The sequence below is a fragment of the Charadrius vociferus genome, unplaced genomic scaffold (assembly GCF_000708025.1).
Source record: "Charadrius vociferus isolate BGI_N301 unplaced genomic scaffold, ASM70802v2 scaffold228, whole genome shotgun sequence".
In the NCBI taxonomy this organism is placed as follows: Eukaryota; Metazoa; Chordata; class Aves; order Charadriiformes; family Charadriidae; genus Charadrius; species Charadrius vociferus.
In genome coordinates, this window is record NW_009649864.1 from 2,554,934 (window position 1) to 2,572,919 (window position 17,986).

General features: G+C 41.7%; 1 protein-coding gene across 1 annotated transcript; it reads left to right on the forward strand.

Moving 5' to 3' along the window:
- Positions 1-267: 267 nt before the first annotated feature.
- Positions 268-13,624, forward strand: DLK1 (delta-like 1 homolog (Drosophila); the record flags this gene model as incomplete). Its single annotated transcript, XM_009891085.1, has 4 exons — positions 268-338; positions 772-902; positions 7,331-7,472; positions 12,489-13,624. Coding segments are annotated over 4 exons (1,086 nt in total), but the record flags the coding sequence as incomplete, so codon positions are not given.
- Between the last annotated feature and the right edge of the window lie 4,362 nt (positions 13,625-17,986).

The following is a 17,986-nucleotide window of genomic DNA, read 5'->3' on the forward strand; positions in this document are numbered from 1 at the left end:
TACATACACTTTGCCTGTGCCAAAGTGACTTCGTATTCTTTTGCGGTTAATTCTTTGTGTCATTTCACTTACCCTATAGGAATACTTTGTAACTTGCTCCAGATTAAGTTAATGTAACATTTTATGTTGCAGAAACATGTCCTTGAAGAAAAAAAAAAAATCAGATTATGCAGTCTGGGTTCTTTTAAAACATCAGTAATGTGTATAAGACATGATACGATTTTTTCCTGAGTACTGATTTTTCTGGTTTGATATTATAAATCTCTTCTTCCAGGCGTGAACTGTAAAACTGGCTGCCACCCAGAGAATGGATTTTGTGAATTTCCCAGTGAATGCAGGTAAAAAGATCTGACAGACAGGGCTATTAGCACAGGAATGGATGGCTTCAATAATTCATAGTCCTGATAAAATAGACAGAAGCTTAAATGATTTGCCCTGTGAAAATATGCACCTGTAATGAAACAGCACTCTATTAGGATACAGTAACTGAAATCACAGAGCACAGACATCTAGATGCCCTTTTTTCCAGTATGAAAAGTCTTTACAGTGATTAGCATTATTTTTTTTTTCTCACTGCATGAAACGTTTTTCTTCACATAAACTGCTCATAGTATCCCAGAAGCATTGATGGTATCTTTTTGTTCAAACACGCTGCATAGTCCACTTTGCTACCCGAAAGTTTATTTACTATGTCTCAAAATGGGGAAGATCCTTGTAATTATGTTTATTAAAAATAAACTATGCCTCTATCTTGTCTTTTATCTCTTTCAGGTGTCAGCCTGGTTGGCAGGGTGCTCTTTGTAATCAGTGTGTTCCTTTCCCTGGGTGTTTGCACGGCAGCTGTGCCAAGCCCTGGCAGTGCATCTGTGAGGAGGGCTGGGTTGGCAGCCTCTGTGACATAGGTTTGCACATCCTTTCCTATCCCTGGGCAAGTGAGGTGAAACAGCCCCATCTGGTGCTGGAGACACGCAAAAGTGCTTCTGGATCACTAATTGACTGTTAGCGCCAGATAATAAGGGGATTCTGGGCAGCGGCACAGAAACCTGGAACTCTTAACAATTTAGGCAGAAGCATGAAGTATCTGTTGTAACTGGGCATACGTGCGAGCAAAGCGTAAATTCATCATTCTATTTTAAACATTGGTCATCGCGGACAAGGCCAACAAATAACTGCTCCCTTGTTGTCGTACAAGCCTTTTCTATAAAAATACAAGTCGTCTTGTATATATTAGATCACTTGCAATAATTGCCTGACACATTATATATATCCTACTTTCTGTTCAGAGAGATGTGAGCGTAATACTTAATACTTCTTGAAAAGGAAAACACTGTTTTGCTTTCTTTCTTTACTTAACCCAGTGATGATTCAGTGGGGTAGCGCTAGTATAACTGAGAAAAAGGTCTGTCTGAACAGGCTGCCACTTCCTTCTCAGATCTAAGGGATAAGCAGAGCTCTTGTGTGCACTCTCTCACCCCTTGCCAGGCAGAATGAGCCAGCTTAGCACAAGCAAGCTGAAGAATTGGCCTTTGCTGAGCTGGTTTATTTTGGCTGACACAGGCAAACGTTCAGCCAAAGAGACCTGAGGGGGCTGAAACCTCACGAGCATCCAGGAGCATGCGCCTGTTCAGCCCATGTAGCTGTAGCTGGAAGAGGACAGATGTCCAGGGCTTCATTCTCTTTTCATGCCTTTCAGGCTTTTGTTATTTTACGGTTTATAATTTATAGGGCATGCCTGTGTTCTGCCCATGCATACTCAAAACAGTAATTAACCGTGACACAGTTTGAACTGATTAAAACTTTCAAGATCACTAAAAGACTCAGATGATTTCAGGTAGTTCACATCCTCGCAGCGGCATGGAGCTTGGTGCAAGGTACTCAAGTACTCATTTAACTTCTCATCAGGTTTTGCAGCCCAAAGTCACCGGCTGCACACGTAAGCATGGACAGATTACTTAGTTTAAAGCTAGTCCTGGTATGTTTGCAGGAGCTGTGGTTGCAGTGGTGCAGATGTGAGTATAAGCTCTCAGCGATGTTGCTCTGACACCTCTCACCGATGGGTTTGTACGTGAGACAGCCACCTAGATTCTCATTACAGTTAGTGGGGAGGAGTGGGTCCCTCTGTCGTTTGTGATCTGCAATCGCAGATTTCTAAAACTAGACAGAATGACCCCCCACTGCCACCTTAGGAGGCTCAGTTCTGCTGCTTGCCAGTGACTCCAAAGGACCAGATTTTTAAAGGACCACCTTCACACCTAAAGATTCCTGTAAGATAATATTAAATTTTACAACCTGGGCATACTTTTAAAAGCCATATGAAGTGCCTAGCTGAATTTCTGGGCATTTAAATATCTTTGCAATTCTGAGCCTTTCAACCTTTCCCTCTTGCATCTGGTACTTAGGATGGAAAACAATGCTTTGGAAACTGTACCCATATCTTTACAGAAAAATATTATTTTAAAACATATTCATTAAGATAGTTCTTTAATACAGAAAAAGGTATCCATTGCTTAAGTTCAGAAACTATTATTTTTCTCAATTCTCAGAGTCATCTCAAAGTCTTCTTTGCCAATTTGAATCTAGGTCCCCACGAAGAGCTGCCAGGAATATTCAGCCAAAAAGGAATAACCATCTTTTCATCTGCAGGGACATGTTATGTTGAAAGTTTTTCATCTCAGTGGATTTACCTACTCTAAATGCATTGTTTTGCCACAAGGGATCAAGAGAAGGGTCCTCCTTTTCTTGCTACTGCAAGGTTGCTACAAATTATTATCCAGACCAAATAAAGCACTGAAACCTCGAATGGGTTAATTGCTCAGCCACTGATCTCATCATGCTCTGCCAAAATTTGGTTTCAGTTTCCTGGCTGTATAAAGTCATTACAGACTGCTATAACTCATTAACAGCTACCACTAAATGAAACTTGATTAGGTTAGGAAAAAGGAAGGTTTTTGAAGGGTCCTGCTCTTTTGGGGATCACTGGCAAATATACACAACTGTCTTTTAAATATGTCTTTTAAACAAACCAATCAATTTCTTACTAACAAGTACCAGAGTCCCTGTCTCTCTCTTCTAATAAAAAATATTTGTGTCCCATGAGAGCAAGCCACAGTTGTTATGTTTTCCACATGTATATGACATTAAGTGCCATTTTTTAGCTACTGAAGACAATTTTTAGCTTCGGGTGTGTAATGAGATAAGGCATGTTAGAAAGCTGCATTTCTGTTGTTTCTGTGGAGATCGATGAAGGTTTGCGAGCACTGCAGTTTTGGCATTCTATTGAAATTCTTCTTTTTTGCTGCTATAGAAAGTGTAATATTTACCAGGTAATTTCTAGAGTACCCACTGTTTTAATGTTACCAACTGTGAGCAAATGCCAACTCACAAAGATGGCAAAATCAGGAATGGAAAACTGTGGAACGGTCTGAAAAGTTCATTTGGCCACTACTGTAAACACCTGAAGCATTTGTAAAATATAGATACAGTCTCAGCAGCTTATTTTCTTGCTAAGTATGAGAGGAAAAAAAGATGATTTGGACTGCTGGTGATATCTCTTTTTCTGTTTTCTGGAAAAGTTAGTCGTCTTGGCTTGGATAGTGGAAGTTCCTTTCTGGAGTAGTTTTAGATCATTGAGTGGTTTGCTAATGCCTCCAACTGGGTAGCTGTTGTTTTTACTATGGGCAGCCTGGTGCTCAGTTCAGATCAAGAATGATATTCCCCGTAATTTCATAGAATCATAGCATAGTTTTGGTTGGAAGGGTTCTTTAAAGGCCGTCTAGTCCAACTCCCCTGCAATGAGCAGGGACATCTTCAAATACATCAGGTTGCTCAGAGCCCCATTCAGACTGACCTGGAATGTTTCTGGGAATGGGGCATCTACTACCTCTCTAGGCAACCTCTTCCAGTATTTCTCCACCCTCATCGTAAAAAAATTCTTCCTTGTATCTAGTCTGAATCTACCCTCTTTTAGTTTAAAACCATTACCCCTTCTCCTATTGCAAAAGACCCTGTTAAAAAGTTTGTGTTTCTTATAAGCCCCCTTTAGGTACTAGAAGGCTTCTATAAGGTCTCCCTGGAGCCTTCTCTTCTCCAGGCCGAACAACAACAACTCTCTCAGCCTTTCTTCATAGAAGAGGTGTTCCATGCCTCTGATAATTTTTGTGGCCCTCCTCTGGACTTGCTCCAACAGGTTCATGTTTTTCCTGTGCTGAGGGCTCCATAGGTGGATGCAGTACTCCAGGTACGGTCTCACCAGAGCAGAGTAGAGGGGAAGAATCACCTCCCTTGACCTGCTGGCCATGCTTCTTTTAATAACACCCCAGGATACGGTTGGCCTTCCGGGCTCCTGTCCAGCTTTTCATCCACCAGTAACCCAAGTCCTTCTCAGCAGGGCTGCTCTCAGTCCTTTCATCCTTCAGCCCGTATTAATACTGGGGGTTGCCCCGACCCAGGTGCAAGACCATGCACTTGGTCTTGTTGAACCTCATGAGGTTCACACGGACCCCATTCTCAAGCTTGTCCAAGTCCTTCTGGGTGGCATACCATCCCTCAGGCATGTCAACTGCACGACTCAGCTTGGTGTTGTCCACAAACTTGCTGAGAGTGCACTGTGTCACTGTCTATATCATTGATGACGATATTGCACAGTACTGGTCCAAATATAGACCCCCGAGGGACACCACTTGTCACCAATCTCCATCTGGACATTGAGCCATTGGCCACTACCCTCTGGATGCGACCAACCAATTTCTCATCCACCAAACAGTTTACCCATCAAATCCATACCTCTCCAATTTAGAGAGAAGGATGTTGTGGGGCACCATGTCAAATCCAGATAGATGACATCCACAGGTCTTCCCTTGGCCACTGATGTAGTCACTCCATCATACAAGGCCACTAGGTTGGTCAGGCAGGACTTGCCCTTGGTGAAGCCATGCTGGCTGTCTTGAATCACCTCCCTGTCCTCCATGTGCCTTATCACAGCTTCTAGGAGGATCTGTTCCCTGATCTTCCCAGGCACAGAGGTGAGGCTGACAGGTCAGTAGTTCCCAGGGTCCTTTTTTCTACGTTTTTTAAAAATGGGTGCAATGTTTCCCTTTTTCCAGTCACCGGGGACTTCACCTGACTGCTGTGACTTTTCAAATATCATAGAGAGTGGTTTGGCAACCATATCAGCCAATTCCCTCAGGACTCTGGGATGCATCCCGTCAAGTCCCATAGACTTCATTATGTTCAGGTTCCCCAGGTGGTCACAAACCTGATCTTCTCTTACAGTGGGAGGGATTTTGCTCCTGCGGTCCCTGCCTTCTGTCCATCTGCTTGAGAGGTGTGGAGAGAGAGGTTGCCAGTGAAGGCTGAGGCAAAAAGGTTGTTGAATACCTCAGCCTTCTCCTTGTCTGTTGTTACCAATTTGCCAGTCTTGCTTATCAGGGCAGGTACACTTTCTTTGACCTTCTTTTTCTGGCCAATGTAATTTTTTTGACCTAATTTACAGGCACACAGGTTATAGTTTGGGCTTGATGCCCTGTAAACACGTAGGCCAGGATCAGTGGTATCATTTATAGCCATTATTGTAGTCACGTGGACAGCCATGGCACTTAAAGAAAGAAATCTATGAGTTGGTGTTAGTGTTATCACTGCTGGTTAACCTCTTTGCAATGGAGCGCACCAGCCTGCCTAACTGAATGCTGTGGCATCTTCTCATCCTCTGGAAACACAGCCTTGAAATCAGGCATATGAACATGAGGAACCAGGCTGCACAGCGCAGGCTTTCCCTCTGTCGCTCTCTGATGTGCACTCCACAGTACAGGAACAGGTACCGCCACACCAAACAGTGAACATAACAAAGGGAAAACCAGTTTAGTCAATTTATTTCCAAGAAAAAGTGACAGCCCAGTCAGAGCATATGATCCAACTTCCTAAATCAGATCAGTCATCTCTGTCATCTTGTCATCTCTGGCTGTGCCTGCACAGTCATGTTAACGTGCCCCTGATTTCCTGCTTGAATCTTATCCTCAATTTGGCTAAAATGCCAACTTGTTGTGTGAGCTCGGAGTGTACCGTGCTACGTGTCACTTGACTGCTTTGCCAAGGGCTTGTGTTGGTAAGCTGTCACCAGACAGAGTACAGGTGGAGCCTCTAATGCCTGTGCTAGGCATGCATGGGACAGGGTCTAGAAATTCTGCTGTAACATAAAGTACTACTGAGTGTGGTGCCTTCCTCATAAAACCACTCAGTATTTGCTTCATGTACTGCAGCGTGACAACTTAGTTTTACACAAATATTAATTTAGAGTTCATACTTTATTAGCTGCTCTTAAAGACTGTGAAAAAAGGTGGCAAACAACACTGCTTCAAAAAGCGTTCAAGGTTATTTGGGTCCTTGTGAAAATTGGAGCTTAGACTCAAAGTGCGTGCAAAGTGGTTGTCTTGCAATGAGAATAGGCTAATATATTAGAAAACAGAGCCTCTTATGCAGGAAAGATTGTACTTCAAAGCTGAGGTTGTTGAAATGGTTTGCTATGGTTAAAATTTTGCAGTACCTCATGGTATTATCTAACTTTTGTGTTATGTTTTGGAAAGTAAAATATAAATGCCCTTAAATCCCTTTTCATCTTCTTAGAAAGTGCATGTGTGCGCATGATAACTTGCAGTCAGCACTTCTCTGCAGCTGCACCATTAGTTGACTAGAATATGCACTTGTTTGTTTATTTATTTTAATTATTTTAAAAATTCAGTAAGCATCTGAGTGGGAAGTGGCTCAGCAGGGAAATTGTAAAGAAAATGAGATGTGTGACTTTGGTCCAGACGTCATACAGCTCTCTCTTCTGGTACAGTTATGTAACGGTTGGATGCAGCCTAGCCAAAAGATGAAATTTTAAGAGATATTTGTAACTTGCTGATCTCTGTTATTATGAAATGTTTGTTCATAAGCACATAATGATAGGCTCTTGGGCAGGGAGCGAGGAGAATTCCCAGTTCCCGATTGCTTCATCAGAATTCTGCTCATGGTAAAGCCAAGGTTGTGAAAGGATGACTAGACTACATAGTTCTTTCTTAGCTACTAATATTTTATTGGTAATATTACTTATTTATAGACTGGAACAATTCAAACCTATTTTACAAGTGGGAGCTAGGAAGAGAGAAACAAGCTGAAAGTGCTTGCAATAGTTGAACAATCTGAACTCCATTTTAACAGAGGGGGGGATAAGTTGGAATTTATAAAATGCAGGATGAAGGACCATTAAAGCTATATTTTATTTGAAGTATTAAATATTATTTACTGACTCTTCCTATTTGATTAATTGAGTCCTGTTCGTTTTTTTTTTAAACAGATATTCACCCATGTTCTGCAAAGCCCTGCACCAATAACTCAACGTGCATAGAGACTGGTGATGGAGGATATATTTGTCTGTGTTCCCAGGGATTTACAGGAAAAAACTGCCATCTCAAAAAAGGGCCCTGCATTATTAATGGGTAAATATTGATTTCTGACATGAATTTAAAATCCACTCTCCTGATGACTATTATTCAGAATTCTTTGCTAAGTGGATCACAGAATCACAGAGTCACAGAACAGTCAGGGTAGGAAGGGACCTCTGGAGATCACCTAGTCCAACACCCCTGCCAGAGCAGCTACACCTACAGCAGGTTGCACAGGACGGCATCCAGGCAGGTTTTGAATGCCTCCAGAGTGGGATACTCCACAACCTCTCTGGGCAGCCTGTGCCACTGCTCCACTACTCTCAAAGTAAAGAAGTTCCTCCTCATGTTAAGATGGAACTTCCTATGTTCAAGTTTACGCTCGTTACCTCTTGTCCTGTCAGTGGGCACCACTGAAAAAAGACTGTTCTCATCCCCCCAGCACCCTCCCTTTAAGTATTTATAAGCATTAATAAGATCCCCCCTCAGTCTTCTTTTCTCTAGACTAAAAAGACCCAAGTGCCTTAGTCTTTCCTCATAAGAGAGCTGTTCTAATGCCCTAATCATGTTTGTAGCCCTTTGCTGGACCCTCTCCAGCAGATCCCTGTGTTTCTTGGACTGGGGAGCCCAGAACTGGACACAGTACTCCAGATGCGGCCTCACCAGGGCAGAGTAGAGGGGGAGGATGACCTCCCTCGTCCTGCTGGCCACGCTCTTCTTGATGCACCCCAGGGTGCCATTGGCCTTCTTGGCTGCCAGGGCACATTGCTGGCTCATGGTCATCCTGTTGTCCACCAGGACTCCCAGGTCCCTTTCCACAGAGCTGCTCTCCAGCAGGTCAGCCCCCAACCTGTACTGATGCATGGGGCTATTCCTCCCCAGATGCAGTACCCTACACTTACCCTTGTTGAATTTCATTAGGTTTCTAGGTCTTTGATGAATATATTGAACAGGACTGGACCCAGTACTGGATGTATTTCTGTGCTAAAATATATAATGCTTCTGCTAGCTGCTGGTATTTTTATCAAACTTTACAAAGCTGATCTGTTCGTATTGTATCATACAAATTAGCAGCATGAGTTTGTGTGCATAATTTGAGTACTAAGAGTGATAATTTGCACATTTTGTTGTGATGATTTTATGCCTTCCCATGATTTTACTAAACAAACTTGAAGTAATCTCCTGTCCTGTGTTCTCAATTGTAGTGAGAGACAATTGTATATACAAACCATATACAGTAATAAGAGCAGTAGCCAACACACAAGCTGTCTGCACAAAAACATCTAGTCCACCAGCCTGTCATTTTTCTTAACTCACATGTAATGGTATGCTCATAGTTTACTTAAGGAGATAATCTCACTTCCACTTCATAGAATATGGGAGGCCATTGCTCTCCATTCTCTAAGAGAAGTGGGACATTAGGAACAGCATTGCCAGCAGGTTGAAGGAGGTGATCCTTCCCCTCTGCCCAGTCCTGGTGAGACACATCTGGAGTGCTGGGCCCAGTTCTGGGCTCCTTAGTACAAGAAGGACATGAACATACTGGAGTGAGGGCACTGAAGGGCCATGAAGATGATTAAGGAACACCTCTTCTATAAGGAGAGGCTGAGAGCTCTGCATTATTTAGCCTGGATAAGACCAGACTCTGGGGGAACTTATCTATATGTGTAAATACCTGATGGAGAGAAGCAAAGAAGATGGAGCCAGACTCTTCTTAGAGGTGCCCAGTGAAAAGGCAAAAGGCAGTGGGCACAGACTTAAAAATTTTCAGCAGTATCACTGGTAGAACTGCTTGAAAAAAGGATGACCTCTCAAAGTTGCCTATCTGGTGAATACAAGCTTAGTAAAACTATCACCTTAAAATTCTTTTTGGAAATTGCCTTCTTTCTCTCTAGCTCCATATTAGTACACTCTGGTTGTCTTTTTGCTCAGCAATAGATAATTATGAATATTCAGATCTACCTTATGACTCAATCTTCCTGAAGACTTGTACACTCTTGTTTAAGGAACACTAACACTTCTCATTGTCTCTGGCAAGAATTCTTAAAACTTTATGTAAGTGGAATTTTTTTGCCATTGCTCTTAAGTGGGGGACAGTCACAGAGTTCTGTCTGTGTTTACATTTGGTGTCTAAGATAACTGCTCTGATTTGCCTATTTCTCTTCACTGACAATGAAGACATTTAAGTTCCTCGCAAGTGCCCTGAATGACATCCAAGCTACTTGCCTAACATAGGGAATGTGAATAGCTTGCTTCCTCCACTTGTCATCTGTAGAGCAAATATTTCAGTAATTCAAGGTGGATATATATTAACTATCCCCAAGCACAGGTGAGGTACAGTATCAACAAAATAACACAGACTAGTTCCACGTACTTTATTAAAATCCTTATGTTTTTAAATTGCTGAATCTACATTTTTGGGAGAACACTCTGTGTTGAAACTGAATGCTTGTGAGCTAGTCTGGAAATCACGAACAACTTTTCATAATGTAACAACATTCCTGAAACAGCAATTCATTTCCTTCAGGAAGCTGTGTCTTTTTCAGGAAAATGAGTAGCAGGTTCTGCAAAACTGTTTTTAGTGCGAAAGGACAACTGTTCTCAGCATAAGCACTCCGTGTCTCCTAATACCTCACAGTCCACCAGACGGTGCACTTCACATCCTGGAAAGAGACATCCTCATATGGTGTCATCTCATTCACATCTTACTTCCTCTCAGTTCTTCTCGGCCTCGGTGGTAGTGTTAACAATGTTGTTAAAATTGTTAACAATGACTGAGCATTGCCACTGGCTCCTTAGTTAATATTCAAAGATGGAACCAAGACAATTCACAAGTCAAAGGGATTGTTCTAGTCTGTTTACAAAATCAGGCAGATGTATCTGCATTAGTGACATCTGTGTGATGTTTTGAAGTTTTGCTCTGAAGCAGAGCAGTGAGTGGTACTTTCTAAAATGAAAGCAGAGTATTTAGAAAGCAAGGAAATGGTATGTCCATGTTTCCACAACTAGTCCTCATGTATCACACCTTTCTGAACACGTGTTAAATGCCAAAAATGCAAAGTAACTGAATCTATTCAAGGAGATTAATATTGATACCTTATTTATTTAAACATAGAATCATAGAATGGTTTGGGTTGGAAGGGACCTTAAAGATCATCTAGTTCCAATCCCCCGGCCACAGGCAGGGACACCTCCCATTAGACCAGGTTGCTCAAAGCCCCATCCAACCTGGCCTTGAACACTTCCAGGGATGGGGCAGTCACAGCTTCCCAGGGCAACCTGTGCCAGTGTCGCACCACCCTCAGAGTGAAAAATTTCTTCCTAATATCTAATCTAAATCCACCCTCTTTCAGTTGAAAACCATTACCCCTCATCCTGTCACTACAGTCCCTGATAAAAAGTCCCTCCCTATCTTTCCTGTAGGCCCTCTATTAGGTACTGGAAGGCTGCTATAAGGTCTCCCTGGAGCCTTCTATTCTCCAGGCTGAACAATCCCAACTCTCTCAGGCTGTCTTCATAGGAGAGGTGCTATACAATTGGCCTTCTGGGGTGCAAGTGCACGTTGCCGGCTCATGTTGAGCTTCTCATCCACCAACACCCTCAAGTCCTTTTCCTCGGGGCTGCTCTCCATCCATTCTCCGCCCAGCCTATATTTGTGTATGGGACCGCCCAGCCCATGGGCAGGACCTTGCACTTGGCCTGGTTGAACTTCATGAGGTTTGCATGGGCCCACCTCTCAAGCCTGTCAAGATCCCTCTGGATGGCATCACTTCCCTCCAGCATGTTGATCACACCGCACAGCTTGGTGTTGTTGGCTCAGTTGCTGAGGGTGCACTCAATCCCACTGTCCATGTTGCTGACAAGATGTTACACAGCACCGGTCCCAGTACCAACCCCTGGGGAATGCCACTTGTCACTGGTCTCCACTTGGACATCCAGCTGTTGACCACAACTCTGAATGCAGCCATCCAGCCAATTCCTTATCCACGGAGTGGTCCATCCATCAAATCCATGTCTCTCCAATTTAGACACAAGGATATCGTGCGGGACAGCTTCAAATGCTTTACACAGGTCCAGGTAGCTTTACCAAGTGTTATTCATTTTTAGAATGTAAGTTTTAAAAGCTTTGTTCATATATGATGAACTGCCATGAAAGTGGGTTTTGAGATTTATTTGTAAATCTATGACCTGGGGTGCCTTTTCTGCCAATGCGGCCAGTTGAAGGACTGAGTCCTCATTGCATAACTGCACTGAATTGGCACATTTGTGCCTTTCTGGCAATGGGTGGCCCTGTCATTTGGCATTACACTCAGTAAGGCATAGTTCCCTTGCAAGGGTAAAAAAAGGTGTCTCAGTGAATTTACATCACTTAAAACATAGTATCAGCCTATTAATTGTTAAGTTCTTAAAGGGTTTGCAGAATTACTTGGTTTCCTGTGGTCCTGTCCTCACATTATAGCTGCCTTTGCCAAGGCTGAAACTATCCCATTTATATCTTTTATTATATTTAACAACAATTTGGATGACCAGCAGTTTGCAGGAAAGTATCTGTTTGCCTCTAAATTTTTGTCTGTTATGGAGCACTGAAGAGGCAGAATAAAAACAATCAGCTTTACATCTAGCTGTTATGGCAGAGTGTTTTGTTTTGCCCGTACAATACATAGAGTATCTTATGAACAATCAGGTGGAAAAGAAAGCCATGCTGCTAGTGTCTTTGTTCAGTCTTTTCTGAATAGTTGCTCAGCTGAATAGCTCTAAGCATATGAAAACACTGGAAAGCTTAATTTTAATAAATGTTTGAAATAATTTAAATCACAGCTCTTCAAGTTGAATTTATATACTGGTGTACTAATCCTGCCTAAAGGGTCAGCAGAAGATATTACCATCTGTATTGACAAAGCTGTTGCACAAACTCATTCTTGATTCAACTTCACTGACTTCAGTGGATTTGTTTTTGGAATTGGTTCTTCTAAAAAAACCCAGCTCCTTTTAATATATAAAGTGTTTCCTAATAGCTTCGTTCATTCGACTTTAATTCAGTTATGTCTTTGTGTTTGTTACCTGTCCTAGCTCTCCCTGCCAGAACGGAGGAACGTGCATTGATGACAATGGTTTTGCTCCACATGCTTCCTGCCTTTGCCCTTCTGGTTTTGCTGGCAACTTCTGCGAAATAGATAGAGATGACTGTGAATCCAACCCCTGTGAAAATGGTGGAACGTGTACAGATATTGGTGTGGATTTCAGCTGCTTTTGTCCCTATGGCTATACGGGAAAGCTCTGCAGCAGCCGTGTCATATTCTGTGCAAGTGGCCCATGTGAGAATGGAGGGACATGCAGTGAACATCCCCAAGGAGGATTCGAATGCATCTGTAAACCGGAATTTGTTGGTGTGACCTGCAAACATCCCAGCAAAAACACAAGCCTCTCTGGAGTGAATATGGAGACAAAGCATATGCAGAATTACAAGCCACCCCCAAAAGCTCATCACAGATCAGTGCATCATCAACAAGAAATCCTGAAAATAACAATGAAAGAAACAATCCAAAATGCAGATCCTCTGCTCAGTAGAAGCCAGGTGATATGTTTTGTTGTCCTGGGCTTGCTTACATGCCTTGTTGTCTTGGGTACAACTGGGATTGTGTTTTTTTCAAAATGCGAAATGTGGCTTGCTAATGCCAAATATAGTCATCTCCTACGCAAGAAAAAGAACTTTTTTCTGAAATCTAACAATGGGGAAAACCTCTCAGTTAATATTATCTTCCCAGAGAAGATCAAATTGACTAATTACACTAAGAACTACACTGCTATCTAGGCCCTTGAAAGCCGAGCAGCAACTTGCAACTTTTCATAGCAATATGTAAAATAGATTGAATTTATTGCCTGTGATTGGCGTCAGTATTTGTGGGTACATTTGCTGTAGCTTGTGCTGAGTGATAATGAAGAAATATAATGTATCTGTATAGCTAAGGATTTTTTCATTCCTCAAAATAAAAGTTTGAAAAGAAAAAAAAAAAGGATTAAAGAACAGGGAATGTTAATTTGATTTCATTTCAAGGCAGCTATTTTTTTTGTAAAATAAAAGGTAATTTACCCCTGGAACTGTATTGCAGCTTTGTCTTGAATATAGATTATTTGACAAATATGGTACCTGTAAATTACTCAGTAATGCTTTTTTTTTTTTTTTTTTAAATAAACAGCAGTTAAGGGCTATACTGGTTTATTTATTCATTTCTAAATGTTATGCTCCAGCAAAGTCCACAACTTGTGTCCCTGCCTAATTCTTCTGCTGTCTGTGATAAAGACTAGAGATTGTGTTCAACAGGAGCAAATGCACACTGATGTCTCACATATCCAGTCAGTTTTGGTATTTTTGACATGCTTACAAGAGAAATTACTCCTTCTATAGAATCTAATAGGTCTTTGTGATATTAATTTCAGGTTAAAGGTGTCTGTTCCTTGGGATGCTACCTCCATAAATTGTCCTATTGATCTACCAAAATGTTCAATGGCTTTGGTCATACTTTCTGTATAGAGACCTGATAGAGATGTAAAGAATCTGATTCTGACTTTTCTATAAATATTCCTCAAAGAACTCTACTGACACACACGCCTGTGTCATGGGGAGAAATGAAAAGATAACTTGTGTCACCTGAAAAAGGACCGCTGCTCTTCATAGAATCATAGCATCATAGCATCATAGAATGGTTAAGGTTGGAAGGGACTTTTAAGATCATCAAGTCCAACCATTAACCTAACCTGACAAAACCACTTCTAAACTATGAATTTTCATTTCTGCTTTTGCTCTGTCATATTTCAAGGAGAGGACAGCATTTTCAAGAATCAAAAGCAGCACTGGCAAACAGGCAAAGGCTCATGAAAGCCACAAAACTGTTAGGAGCCTGAGGGCACTAATAGGTCTTAATGTCCCTGGGGAGCCTCACCTGGGCTCCTCACCCAACCCCTGCCCACAGGCCCATTTCAAGTCAGCCTAGGGCTATTGGTCCTGATCTGAGCTATGCCGTAGGAGGCCTGGTCTCCATCTCCACCTTTGCTTCCTGGATGGACCTCAGACCTGCACTGTAGGTAGCCTGTCTGCTAGGATGGGCCCTTTGGACCTGTGCTCCAGCCCTGTCTCCATCCCTGTCTCCTTCTGCTCCTGACTGGAGCCCATGGATGAGCCCTGGACCTGGTTTATCACCTGCTGTGTCTGGGACTGTCGATAGAACCCATTACCAGCACCAGCTCTGGCCATGTGTTCAGCCTGTGTGAGACTGTTGGTGAGGGCATGTCCCACCCTGGGGCATGATTCTCCTGGGTCTCCCAGCTTCACTTCCTTACTGGACAGCCTGACGCTGGCGGCTCCTTTTCAAAATGCAGTGCCTAATGATGTCTGTAGCTGCTGTTAAGAAACAATTTATTTCCCCAGCCACCCCAGATAGGAACATTTAGCAGCTTCTTCTAAGCTGTCCGATAACTATGCTATTCCCAAATCCATTAACAGCTGCTCAAATAAAAAGAAAAGAAAACAAAACAAACCTTAAAGCATGCACGGGTCATTGCTCTAGGATTTTTTCTGTTGATGTTTCTCTTAATTGCAATGAGTATCTACCAGGTTTGCTGTATTGCTGATAATATGTGATAACATTACAATGTAGTGCAAAGATTAGAGCTAACAGGAAAAATCGTGTTAAGATACTACCATAGAAAGTGTTGACTTCTAGTTAACAGGATGAAAATTTTAAAGCAAGCAGGTGCTCCCTCTCAAAACTCTTGTTGAGAAGACAACTATTCATCAAAACCAGCAACTTTTTAACCAGTCTTAGCAAAGACGACTGAGAAATCCAGATGAAGGTAAAACCAGGTAATCAGTGTTGAATTTGAAACCATGAAACATAAGCCAAGGGAGTTTACCCATTACTTGTAAAACAATATATTTTCAACATATTCTTGGATAGTGTACATTTTAATACGTGGTCTATTCTGTGATTAGAAGTATGTTAGGCTCAATTTGGAGATAATCAGAAACATTGAATGATTCCATTGGGTAGCTTGCAGCTTTGATTCAAAACCACTTGCAGCAGTAGAGACCCGCTAGGAATCAGTGATGAAATTCCAGACTCAGCTGTGCACCTTCCCCCTCCCTTTGAGCAGGGGCTCCGTCAGCCCATACAGCTTGCTCTGTTTCAGGCCAGAGCAAGGTTTTGAGTAACAAAGCTTGTCTTTAAAATACAAAATGTGGGTAGTTATAATTCATATTTATAAACTTTCACATGATTTTTTACCATGGTGACCCAGTTGGCAGCTCCTCCATCACAGTATATTTCTTCATATGTAGACAGGAGAGCCTCTTTGAAGAGAAGGTCATTAGCTCAGCATGGAAAAAAAACAGATTTCAGCTCCCGGCATCCTTCCTATCATTGGTGATGTCAGTGGAGAAGTATAGGAGGCTGCTATACTCTCCAAAGGGCAAAAGTCTTATCTTAAACATGAAAGGCTGGAAAAAATAATAGCTGTCTTTAGCCTCTCTGTTCCAGAACAGAATTAAACATATGTATAGCAGTTTCTCATATCTGTGCCATTAGTGTAGTGAATAGCTCTGAAGCCTGATCACCACATAAGTGACAGAGAACTGGGATGTTAAGAAAGATTTAAATTAAAGAAAGCTACAGTATTTGAATCAATAGCCTACAACAGGTCTCCAAACCAAGAAGTTTAAAACAAGCATTGTGCAGAAACACTGACATAAAGGCAAAGAGGAGACAAAGAGGATTAGTGCCACTCCAATTTTACGTTTATTCTACATATTTTTTATTAATGGACAGAGAACAACATATCTGTGATATCCGTTGCCAGAGATACCAACATATATTGCCATTTCTCACCTCTTTGATTAGGCAAGCAATGGTGTTTCTGAGCCTCAAACCCCACCTCTGCCTTTTTGCACATAAAAAAATAAATAAATAAGGACAACTAGTCTTGGGAACAGCTTGGGACAGTGGGACAGTTTGTTAAGGACACTAGCTCCCTCTTGTCCCTGAGCTATAGGAGAATACATTAAAAGGTATGTTTATTTTAACCATCTCCCTTTGAGCCATCTTAGCCTCCATTCCTATAGATGTTCAACAAAGATCAGGTTTTTAGAGACAGTATGTGGATGTTTTTCAGGTTTTTTTTTGTTTTGTTTGTTTTTTTTCTTTTTTTTTCCCATGGCCATGGTGAGGGAAAGGTCTGGCTGCTGTAAAAATAGAACATATGAAGTAGTAATCACCAAACTCTGGATGAGAATGTCTGAATAGAGAATTCGTGCATGGCTTTTCTTTTTACTGCCATTCTTGATATCTGTCCATAAACCAATAATGTATTCATTACTTTTGATTAATAAGGATTCTATTTGCAAGTGTTCAACCATCTGCTGATGATATATCCACAACAGCCCAGCCGATCTGCTCTTCTGGGTTGATAACCCAAATTCTGTTTTCAAAGAAATATTTGGGTCCAGATAGGACCATGGTATTCCTACTTAAAACAGACCTTCAGGTTTTGAGAGTGAAGCAGTGTTAAGGACCTGGCTGCAAGAATATATACAAACCATCGCTGAAGACAATGGTCCAGATTACACTGCCTGAGTACAACACTTTTCATAACTCTGTCCTTCCCTCTTCAAGTTCTCAAATTTGCTTGTGCCTTGGCAAAATTTATTTACCATCACGGCCTTAAGGGCAAAACAATTTGCTACAGACATAGGACCCTTTTATTTTTGTAATTTTTTTAATCCAGGGCTTTCCTGGCAGCACTACATGCATATGCATCCAGAGCACACTAAATTATTGCACACGTACTATGCATGCACTGTTGATTTTCCAAAACACATCTCATTTACTATGCATTTCTTGTGAATGAGCCATGGACAAATCTTGCATTCCTGGATGTCACGCAGCCTAGGAAAATATCCAGTTCTGCCTGGCTTAGGTAAAAGAAGAGTCTTGAGAGAAGACTTTTGTGGTTGCTCAACCCATATTGAAGCCAGCACTTGAGGCCCATAAAGACGGGCCAGCTTTGCTGCACCTCTGTGGCCATTAAATGAGCTCAACCCAGAAAAAGTACTGTGTATTAGATTCTTCTCTTACAACATCAAGTAATATCTTGAACTTTTTTCCTAAATTTCTTGAAGGAAATGAGGATGTGGTTCTTTTAAAACTTTGCAGGAGAGGGAATAAGACTTTATATAAAGGGGAGTATTTCAGTCTCAAATACAAACTGAACTGTTGCCCTGGGATTTGAAGAAAACTGTCACTTTAATTAACTTTCTTAATTAGCTCTAAAGCTCAAAAAGAAACTTTTTCTTCTGTCTCACTACCCTGTAGGTCCTTGAGATGGGGGACCTTTTCTGGAGCTCATTCCTGGGTTAGGGTCTCAGAAACATTCATGGGAACACAGTGCAGCATGTAGTCCTTATCCTTAGGAATCCAGACAAATTTTGCAGGCACAGAGCAACATCCTCATGTTCATGGTCTCTCAAAGGCAAGTTTGAACAACTTTAAAAGTGCTAAAATATGAAGGTCGTATAA